Source organism: Megascapheus bottae, chromosome 10 (assembly GCF_031878675.1).
Source record: "Megascapheus bottae isolate mThoBot1 chromosome 10, mThoBot2.hap1, whole genome shotgun sequence".
Classification (NCBI taxonomy): Eukaryota; Metazoa; Chordata; class Mammalia; order Rodentia; family Geomyidae; genus Megascapheus; species Megascapheus bottae.
This window is the reverse complement of record NC_143518.1, coordinates 58422379-58433109: the sequence shown is the minus strand read 5'-3', so window position 1 is coordinate 58433109 and position 10731 is coordinate 58422379. Positions and strand designations below refer to the sequence as shown.

At 52.8% G+C, this 10731-nt stretch overlaps 1 protein-coding gene across 1 annotated transcript; it reads right to left on the bottom strand.

Moving 5' to 3' along the window:
* Positions 1-264: 264 nt before the first annotated feature.
* Positions 265-6103, bottom strand: Tnni1 (troponin I1, slow skeletal type). The gene is made up of 6 exons (XM_090339953.1): positions 6042-6103; positions 5106-5237; positions 3562-3651; positions 2280-2456; positions 1363-1472; positions 265-512 (listed from the first exon to the last, which is right to left on the bottom strand). The coding sequence occupies exons 1-5, from the start codon at positions 6048-6050 to the stop codon at positions 1365-1367; spliced, it is 516 nt and encodes a 171-aa protein (XP_090196079.1). The 5' UTR covers positions 6051-6103; the 3' UTR covers positions 265-512; positions 1363-1364.
* Positions 6104-10731: the final 4628 nt, after the last annotated feature.

The window sequence follows — 10731 nt, the reverse complement described above, 5'->3', positions numbered from 1 at the left end:
TTTTTTTTTTTTTTGCCAGTCCTGGGCTTGAGCTCAGGGCCTGAGCACTGTCCTTGGACTTTCTCAAGGCTAAAGCTCTACCACTTGAGCCTCAGCACCACTTCCGGCTTTTTTCTATGTATGTGGTACCGAGGAATTGAACCCGGGTCTTCGTGCATGCTAGGCAAGCACTTTAACCACTAGGCCAAACTCCCGGCCCATCATCTAGCACCTCTTTTACCAGACTCCCTGTGTTCTCTTTCCTCTGAGCATTCACATCAGAGCTATCAGGAAATCAGGATTTTAATAGAGAGCAATGCTGTGGACACAACACGTCACAGTAGAATGAAGGAGGCTGCATGGGCCAGCCTGGATGGGGCTCTCCCTGCCCTTGTCTTCAGCTTTACTGCACCATAGGGTGAGCAGGCAACTCCAGAGCCTCGTGGAAGCTGGAAATCAACTCTGATGAAGTGAGGTCTCAGACACCAGAACGGGCAGAGGATGTGCCAGAAGTGGCAAAGTGGTGAGCAGGGCTGGAGAGAAGAGCCGGAAGAAAGGACCCAGAATGTGGCACAGCGAGCAGGGCTGGAGGGACACAGACGAGCCACAGTCAGTTCCAGGAAATGTGTGTGCTATTCCTATACAGCAGTCCCCGGTGCTTCTGCTCCCTCACACCCCCAGGGATGAGGCCTCAGCTTCTCAGCCCAAGGCTACCCAGATTTCTAGGCCTTTCCCAGGCTTCTTGGCTCTCCCCGCTCTGCCATCCTCCTTCCTGACTGGTTCCTTCTCACCATTGTGCTGTTGCATGCTCAACCCTTCCAACAAGCCCTGCATTTACCAGCCTTCACTTTCTTCCACCAAAAGCCCAAAGTAGAGCAGTGGCTGACGTGGTAGAGCACACCAGCCTTGATAGAAAAAGCCAAGGGACAGTTCTCAGCCCCTGAATTTAAGCCCCAGTCCTGGCTGGATAAGTGAACACACTTAGATTGTCAGAAAGGCAGAGCCAGAAGAACCTCAGGGGTCGACTTGTCCTGCATTTCCAACTCCTACAGGCCTCAGGATCACCTGCAGAGACAGCCCTGCCCCAGTTTCCAACTCCGCACGTCCAGGATGGGGCCCTGTCCTTTGCACCCCCAGAAATGTAGCCGATGCTGCTCAGCCCCTGATCACTGATCTGATCCAGCCCCTTATCAGGTGAGGGGAGCAACGAGGACCAAATGAGGAGCCCAGGGCGTCAGGGCACTGGAGCGGGCCTAAGTGCACAAGGACTGCCTCTTGCCAGGATCTTCCCCTGTGCATGCTAGGCACAACCATGGCCCTTTTCCCTGGACCCTCATTATCCTGCAGACTCTGAGCTCATTTCTAGGAGCCTGGCCGTGGTACCTCTACTGTGAGGTTGGAGATTTGGCAGCATCAAACATCTTCTTCCGGCCTTCCATGCCAGACATGGCCTCCACGTTCTTTCTCCAGTCACCCACCTCCACAGGCCGCTCCTGTGGGCAGGCCACATACATGTCAGAGACTCAAGAGGGATAACAGGACCCCACCCCACCCCCCCCCAATCCCCAAACTCAAGAGACACTGGACAGCAGAAAATGATAGGAAACCCCACCGCCCCTGCCCTGTTGGAGAGGTTTGAGGACACAACCAGGCAGGGAGATGGTCCAGCTGAGCTCCCATGGGGAGGCTACAAGGATGGGGTGACAGGGTGATCATGACAGGGTAACAGGGCCAGTTCCCACTCAGGTACCACCGCAGGCCAACTTCACCTCCAGGACCCACGGCACACTGCTGTCTGACTTCCTGAGGCTCAGGGTTGTCTCCAACATGAAGTCTCCCTGGTCAATCTTGGGCACATGCACACCGTGAGACCAGTCAACTTAACAGATGTGTTTCTGAGTGAGTGACTGAGCGCAGTCCTGTAAGTTATGTGCTCACATGCCCTGGTAGCCATGGTAAGGAGCTGTCTCCTTTCCCTGTGTTGACAGGGGCAGTTGTCAGCCCTACCACCGGAAATCACCTTTCCTACACACAGGGAGCAAGATTTTCCCTTTACTCCTCTATCTAGCTTTCTTTGTATTCCGTTTGTCCTTCAGACTAAGTAGCTTGAAGAAAGGAGCAAATCTTTCTTCTGACAATGGCTTCCTAGCAGGGTCTAGAATGTTCTAGTTCACAGGCTGGTTTCCAGCAGGAGAAGCAATGGTGCGAGGGGCAACAGGGAAGGGCTGGGGGGGGGGAGGGACGGAAGGAAGGGTTGGGGGGGACGGAAGGCGGAGGGCTCTGAGGAGAGGGCCCCTCACCTTCTCTGTGTCTTCCTTCTTCACGGACTTGAGGTTGGCCCGTAGATCCATGGACACCTTGTGTTTCGAACCCAGAAGGGCCCTGAGCATGGCGTCAGCTGAGACTCGCACCCGGCGCAGGGGCGGGCGCTTGAACTTCCCACGGAGGTCCAGCACCTTCAGTTTCAGATCCTTAATCTGCAGACAAGAAGGAACCAGCCTCGGTGAAGGGAGGGGGTGTGGCTGGCCACAAGGTGCCCTTTCCTGAGGAGCCAGGCCACTCGGGTTCCAGTCACAGCCAAGCCCTCCAGCCTCAAGGCCAGACCCCAGGGACACTAAGAACCACCCATCCCTTTGCAAGTAAGCACGCGTGTGCTGACAAATGAACAGTTTTACAGACAAAGTCAATTAGCCATCTCTGTCATAATAGTTAAATAAAAAGGATGGCCCAGCCAGCCAGCACTTAGAAGGCCTGTTTGCATGGCAGGCTGTTTCCTTTTGTTCTTGAGGCTTGAAACCCTGCTCTCTACTCTAGTTCCTGCCCACGGAGCCTTCACAGCAGTTCAGATCAGACCCAGTGGAAAAAGCCCAGTTCCGAGGCCCCAGGAGTAATTCACAGGGTGTGATTTCTGGAGGGAATTCTTGGGTGTTTAGTAGTCTAGAGATCAGCCCCCTGGGGGGCACGAGTGAGAAGAGGAAAGGGGCTTAAGCCATTCCTCCTCATCTCCTCTCAGCCCACCGATAACAAGAGTCCTGCTCTTCCCTGCCCACCCGGAAGTCAGGTCTGCATAGGTCCAATGTTTACCCTCCCCATGTGAAAGAATTCTGAGCACTGGAATGGGCGTCAGAAACCAGCATGGGTGCCAGGACCCTTAATATGTGACCTGGGCTGAGCTCTTAGGCTCTCTAAAGTTCAGGGCCCTCATGGGCAAGGTGCATATAACAACCCCTCTCCCCACTGCACCCACAGGCGTGCAAGGAGGATCAAAGAGAGAGGCACATGAAAGCCATGCATGGAGGTAAGATGTCATTAGTGGGCATCTGACTACTTGTGTGGGTGAATAAAGAAGATAGGTTTCTGAAGTGCCCACGTGGCGGGTGGGGGGGAAGTTCGTGCTTTTTATGTGTAATTATCCTCTAGGCCCATCTCTAGCCCTGTGGGGTTAGGGTGGAGAAGCAGAGCTTCCTACTGAGTGGCCAACTCCCCATCTATGCCCGGGGGGGGGGGGGGGGGGGCACAACAGTGCCTTCCCCACCTCTCCCAGCCCAGCCTGGTCCAGCACACCTCTTCCCTCAGGCTCACCTCTCTGGTGTTATGAAGGCATTTAGCCTCAATGTCATAGCGCTCCTCATCCACCACCTCCACCTTGGCATGCAGCTCCCGGCACAGGTCCTGGGGCAGGAAGATTGAGGGGGTGGGAATGGAGAAGAGGTACAGATTGCCATCCGTCTCCTCAGCCTCCATTCTCAGCCTCCCCTTCACCCAGAGGTTCAAATTGTGTGTCCTTTGTCTTCCTTTCTGTTCTCCTTGTTCTTCCCCCACCCCAGTGTGTGTAGGTGTGTGTGTGTGTGTGTGTGTGTGTGTGTGTGTGTGTGAGAGAGAGAGAGAGAGAGAGAGAGAGAGAGAGAGAGAGAGAGAGAGAGATACAGAGAGAGGGACAGAGAGAGGGACAGAGAGAGGTGTGTAAAAGACAAAGAGACAGAGAACTCGAGTTCAGACTCCTGGCCTGGAGCTTTCACTTGGAATTTTTCATTCAAGGCTGACATTACCAGGGAAACTGCATCTACACCCCCCTTTTATTTATGTGTTTGTTTATTTAAGTTATCTGGAGATGCGGCTCACAGACTTCCAGCATCAGCCTCAGATCTTAACTTCCCAGTGGCTAGGATGATAGGCACGGACCACCCGACCACCCACCAGCTCGGGCCTCGAGAAAGAAAGGGGGGAGGAGGGGAGGGGGGGAGAGAGAGAAAGAAGGAAAGAGGAAAGAGAAGGAACAAAGGAAAGAGGGAAGAAGGAAATAAATCTAAATTAGTGCGCTGACCATAAAAATACACTAGATGTGGAAATTATGTATTAAATAAAAACAGCACAGCAAGAATTAGACAACATCCTAAAAATAACTAATGACTGCTATGCCGTGGTGACATTTAATATATTTCCTTCCCATCTCTTTATTTCCCTGTCACTTAAACTATTACAATGTTTTTCTTAAAAATAAAGTTAGGAAAAAATGCAAAACACAATGCGCATTTCCAGGGCCTCGCCCACCTCCCCGCTCCGTGCCATCCCACTGGCTGACGGGAAGCCTCACCCCGCCCACGACCCGCCTTCCTGCCATCTCTATGGCTAATGTAAACCAGAGTCCCGCCCACCTCCCAGCCCCATGCCATCCCACTGGCTGATGGGAAGCCTTATCCCGCCCACGACCCGCCTTCCTGCCATCTCTATGGCTAATGTAAACCAGAGTCCCGCCCACCTCCCAGCTCCGTGCCATCCCACTGGCTGACGGGAAGCCTCATCCCGCCCACGACCCGCCTTCCTGCCATCTCTATGGCTAATGTAAACCAGAGTCCCGCCCACACCCCCCGCCATGCCGTCCCAGTGGCTGTAACAAAGCCAGAGCCCCGGCTTTTCCTAGTCCCAGCGAGTCCCTTCTCCGCTCTAAGACTCACTGTCCCGCCTGTAAAGTGGAAGCCAGCGCCAGCCCCTCACTTGGAAGGGAAGAAAGCCTCCAGAGCTGGGATCTCCGACTGCGCCCGGCCTCCGCCCCCTCCTCAGAGGCCTCGCCTCCTCCACATAGGCCCCGCCCCTCCGCGGAGGCCCCGCCCTCCCGCGGGGCTCACCTGCAGGGCGCTGAGCGACAGGCCGCGGGTCTGCAGCGTGGGGATGCGCTCCGCCAGGTAGCGCTCCTTCTCCGCCTCGCGCTCCTCGTGCTCCTGCTCCCAGCACTCCTTGGCCTTGGCCAGCATCAGGCTCTGGATGGGACACATCCCCTGAGCCAGGCATCCCCACCCGGCTGGGCCAGCTCCAACAGCTTTGCTTGGTGTGACAGCGCGTGTGGTGGCCACAGGCAGGTGGTGTTACACGCGTGCATACACGCATGCACATGCATGCACACACACACAATCACACTCACACACACTCACACACACACAATCACACACACACAATCACACTCAAACACACACTCACAATCACACACACAATCACATACACACAATCACACTCACACACAATCACATTCACATACACACTCACACACAATCACACTCATACACAATCACATTCACACACAATCACACACACTCACACACACAATCACACACACAATCACACACACAATCATACTCACACTCACACACACACTCACACACAATCACACTCACACACACACACAACCACACTCACACACAATCACACATACACAATCACACTCACACACACTCACACACTCCAGAGCTCTATCCCTCAGCCTTGCTCTGCCTCCCAAGTAACTTCCCACCCCTAGGCTGGTCTCTGCCACCTCCCAGTCTCAGAGCAGCCCACCTCCAGACTCCCTGATCATTTGAGATGACACAGGCTCTTTGCTCTGTCTGCTTCCTTTCCCCTCCCTGACCCTCCAGCTCCTCAATCTGCACTGCAGTTACCTAGATTAAGAACTGGAAAGGGAAGAACTCCCAGAACTGAGAGCTCCCACCACTGCCCCCCTCCCCCATGGAGTCCCCATCTTCCATTCATTCCCCCTCCCCCCCTCCCTTTAGGGTAGCACCCAGCCTCACCTTCAGCATAAGTTTTCGGGAGGCAGTGATCTTGGATTTCCTCTGAGATGAAAGAAGAAGGAAAGGAAAGGGAAAGGGAAAGGGAAAGGGAAAAAGACACATTATAATTCTGGTCCAGCCCAGGGCAATAACACCTAGGCTTCATCATCATTATCCTGAATGCTCTGTTCACCTTAGGGTGATAGAATTCCTCAAAGTCATAGAATTTTGCAATAAAATTTGTGATATAATTCCTCAAACTCAGAGAATGCTGTGGCCAGCTACTTAGACCTAGGGCCTGCACCTGCCCTCCTCACTGGCTTAGCTGCTGATAGGACCCCATAAAAGACTGCGGGACAATGGCCTCTGGGGCAGCTGTCCAGACAAGCTGTAGACAAGGAGGCTGACATCTACCTTCCTTAGGTCACAGTTATTACAGGCCAAGCAAGAGCACAGATTAGAGATCCTTGAAAAGCCTAAAAGCAAGGTACACATTTGTACTCTGGGCAGTAATGTAGCATTATCTTGAAGCTCTGTCAAGCCAAGGACATGCTATGAACTGCCCAAATAAATAAAGCATATCATGACACATGAAAATGTTTTCAAATGTGAATATCCATATAAATCTAAGATACACAGATGCTTTCCTCTTCTTAATGAATTAGTGGACATATTGTTGTTAACTAGTTATCTTTGTGTGTGTGTGTGTACACGCACGTGCATGCTTATACTAGAGCTCCAGCTCAGGGCCTCTTGTTCATGCTTAGCTTTTTCAAGTGGTGCTTTACCACTTGAACCACAGCTCCACTTCCACCAGTTACCTACTTATATATCTTAGTGAGTACCAGCAATGGTCCCTTAGCAGGGAAGGTCACAAAGCTTTCCATAACTAACGTGACACTTCCGAGCCCCTGCGCCTCTGCTGGTCATAGGCACGCTCTACTGTGGGCCCTGCCTACTTCTAAGATGCTGGGCACTGGACAGAGCAGAGATCGAGTTTGTTACCGTATTATAAAATGTAGAAATGACCAAGAGGTAAGTGAGCAGCGATGGGAGACAATGAACGAACTTGAACACACCCAATGTCCACCTTTTTTGGTTTGTTTGTTTGTTTGTTTGTTTGCCAGTCCTGGGCTTGAGCTCAGGGCCTGAGCGCTGTCCTTGGTCTTTCTCAAGGCTAGAGCTCTACCACTTGAGCCTCAGCACCACTTCCAGCTTTTTTCTATGTATGTGGTACCAAGGAGTTGAACCCAGGTCTTCGTGCATGCTGGGCAAGCACTCTACCACTAGGCCAAACTCCCAGCCCCTCTTTTTTTGAAACAGGGTTTCTCCACAGATAAGCTGGCCTTTAACTCTCTGTAGCCTACGTGGCCTCAAATTTGAAATCCTCCTGCCTGAGCCATCTAAGTGCTCCAGGCATGTGCCACTACCCCCATTCAGAACATGCATGTCTCATAAGACTATTCAGAGTGGTTTGTCTTTTCATCTCTGGAAGCGTAGATTTTTGCAACACTTCAGATGGGTACAACTTTGAAAGAAATAGCCTGTTGGTATAGCCATTGCTGTCTGTGTTTACACACTACAATATTCTCCTGGGAAGTACCCTGTTTCAGTCTTTTTTTCCTCCATCATTCAGTATACTTATAGCCAACTCATTTTCCCATCAGTTGGTGGGGTCTCACTTTAACAGGACTCACAACACAACTCTGAAATTCCTATGACCTCTGAAGAATTCTCACTGGACTCTCTAGGGCATGGTCCATCAAGACTGCTCATTCCCACCCTTGTTGTCTGGACCCCAGCCCTTCCCTGTAGCTCCATCTCTGGACTGCACACAGGACTTCACCAGTCTGTAAAGCTAACAGTACAGAGACATCCCAGATATCACTTACCTCGCTTCAGGTATCCATCACAGGCAGGACAGGGGAGAAAGCAGAGCACAGAGTGAGTGTGAACACAGTACATTGCATATGCAGGAGGTATGCATGACTTAGGAGTAGATGAGGCAGGTAATAACAGCATACTAGAAAGGAATCAGAAACCAGCAGGGGGACCAGGGGGAAGCAGAAGAGGTTTTTAAGCCCACCTATGCTTTGGGTCCCTGGATGTCCACATTGGAAGGGGGGGCATTGGAGATTGGGGAAAATTAATGGGAAGCCAAGAAAGGTTTGCCAGAAGATGTTGTGACTCGAAAGTGTCCATCTCTGAGCTTGTGGGTGAATTCTCAAAGCCCAGGTGAAATGGTGGCTGGCCACCTGCAATCGGTAGGTCAGAGGCCAACGCAGAAGCCCACGTCGTCAAGGTTTCCCAGGGCCTTCTGGGACAGTGAGTTAGGCTTAATGGCTGGGAAGATGCCTGGTCACTTGGGGAGCCACCTAGTGTTGGTTCAGGCACCCAGGACCATCCCTGTCTAAAGATCTGATCTCCTGGGAGCAGCTTGATCTTCAAGGAGGGGCCCCAAATGTGCAGCACAAGACTTGCCACCCAGGAGCCTGGGATGAGAGGGAAACAACTTACACTTCTGGCATGATGGCAGTTAGACAGCACCTAGAGGACAAAGGGGATCATTCATCAGGAAATCTGTGCCTTCTGCTCCCACCCACCCAGCCAGCAGCATCTCCAGGGTCAGCAGCGCAGCCTGAGAGAGTCCAACAGCAGGAGGAAGGAATCTGACATAACAGATTCCAGCCAGGTAGGGATCAGCAAACCGTAGCCCCCAACTAGCCTGTTTTGCTTTTAAAAACACAGAATGCATTGACTTAAAGCCCATGAGTTCCATCAGGCAACAGAACAGAACATCACAGGAAACAAGATTAAGAATCAAAGATAAAGCCATACTTGAGGACCCCCACAAAACCGAATTTAGACGTCATCCTGTCAGTGAGAAGGAGGAGGGGTGAGGTGAATGGGGCAGTGGAGGCTGACCGCAGGTCGCTGTCCCATGACATAGCTGGGGGCGGGGGCAGTAGCTAGCAGATTCCCAGCAGTCCTGGGTTTGGTGGTAGGAGATCCTGAATGGAGGAGGTTAAGCCAGGAAGCAGGGTAGGGTGGGGGAGAGGGGAACCATTGGAGTCTCGTCTGTGTTTGCCCTCTCTGAACCAGGTTTTCTCTGCAAATTTAGGGAAAGGATAAGTGGTTTACCACTCTTAAATCTTCGTTCAAAGATTTTCCTTGGAGGCAAAAGTAAGCTCAATGGCTTGGGCAGAATGACTCTGGTGGGAGGGTTGCCACAGGAATCCACTGTGAAGACACTTTGATGTGAAGCACAGACAGAACTCCCCTGACAGGGGAGCCCACATCTAGGAAGGGTCCTTGAGGCTGCAGAAGACCAAAATCTGACCCTTCAGCTTCCTGGAGCCCAACCTAACACAGATCCGGAAAGGTGGAGGAAGGATTGTGCACCTTAAGGAAAGGGAAAGTCTACTGGGGCAGGAGCCCATGTGCAGGGTAGGGCCAGGAAGCCCGGGCCAGGTTGCATCCAGGTATGGGGAAGGAGCCCTGCAAGGGATGGAGAGGCTGAGTGTGGAGGTCAAAGTCTGCCAGTTGGTTTTGATTCCACAACCAGGATTGCAGCAAAATCTGACACTCACAGATGCTGACTGAACTCCATTCCAGAGCCATTCCTCCCCCTTTGTGCAGGGAAGACCCTCCTGAGCCCATGACCAGGCTGCATCTCCTCTCCAACCCCACCCCACCCCCACCCCACAGGAGAGCCTCTGCCATTGTGGGGTGCGAGGCTGGAGTGGAGCAGGTGGAAGGGAAGGCGGGGGACCCCAGACTCTCAGCTGTCTCTGTGGGGCACAGAGTGAGAGGTGTGGAAACAATTCCTACATTCCCCAGATGCTTGGCTGAAATTAGATTTTATAAGCAGCTGCTTATTCTGAGAGCTCTGCTCCTCTGAAGACAGCGAGGAAGTCCAAAGAACTGCTAGACCCGTCCCCATGAGTGTCTTTGCTCTGGGAATGCCAGTCTCTGGGGTTGTCTCCCTGGGCTGTGCCACACCCACCATGGGCGTCTGGGTACGGCAACCCTCCTTCTGTCCCTCAAATCCCACTGTCACCAGTGTAGGGCCCGCCTGCTAAGGCCCACAAGGCCTCCTGCCAAGCTCCAAAGCTTGCCCCCTGACAAATGCCAGACCAAGGGGTCCTGTGTCAGCATTGGCCTGTGCTCTGACACCCACCAGACAGGACCCCTTGACAGGCTCTGTGGAGAAGAAGCAGAGACTTGATAAGAAGCCAGGATGTAGATAGCAGCAAATGGGAGGGTTGAGAGCAGATTCCATGTCCACTGCAAGAAGACAGAAAATCCACAGCACTGGGGAGGGGCAGAGGCTCTGATGCCTGATGCTGGGACAGGGAGGGAGGGGAGGAGGGGACAGGCCTATCAACTAGACCCTGGGATGAGAGCTGAGGATGTGTGTACGTGCAAGTGTACATGTGGTTATGTGTGTGTGAGTGAGTGTATGTGTGTGTATGTGTGTGTGTGAGATAGAGGAAAGAGAGAGGGGGGAGGGAGGGGGAGAAAAAGAGGGAGGGAGAAGGAGGGGGAGAGAGAGGGAGGGAGGGAAAGAAAGAGGGAGGGAGAGAGGGAGAGAGAGAGGGAGGGAGGGAGGAAGAGAAAGGAAGGAGGGAGGGAGGGAGGGAGGAAAAGAAAGAGAGGGAGGAAGGAAGAGAAAGAGAGGGAGGGAGGGAGGGAGGGAGGACACCTAATA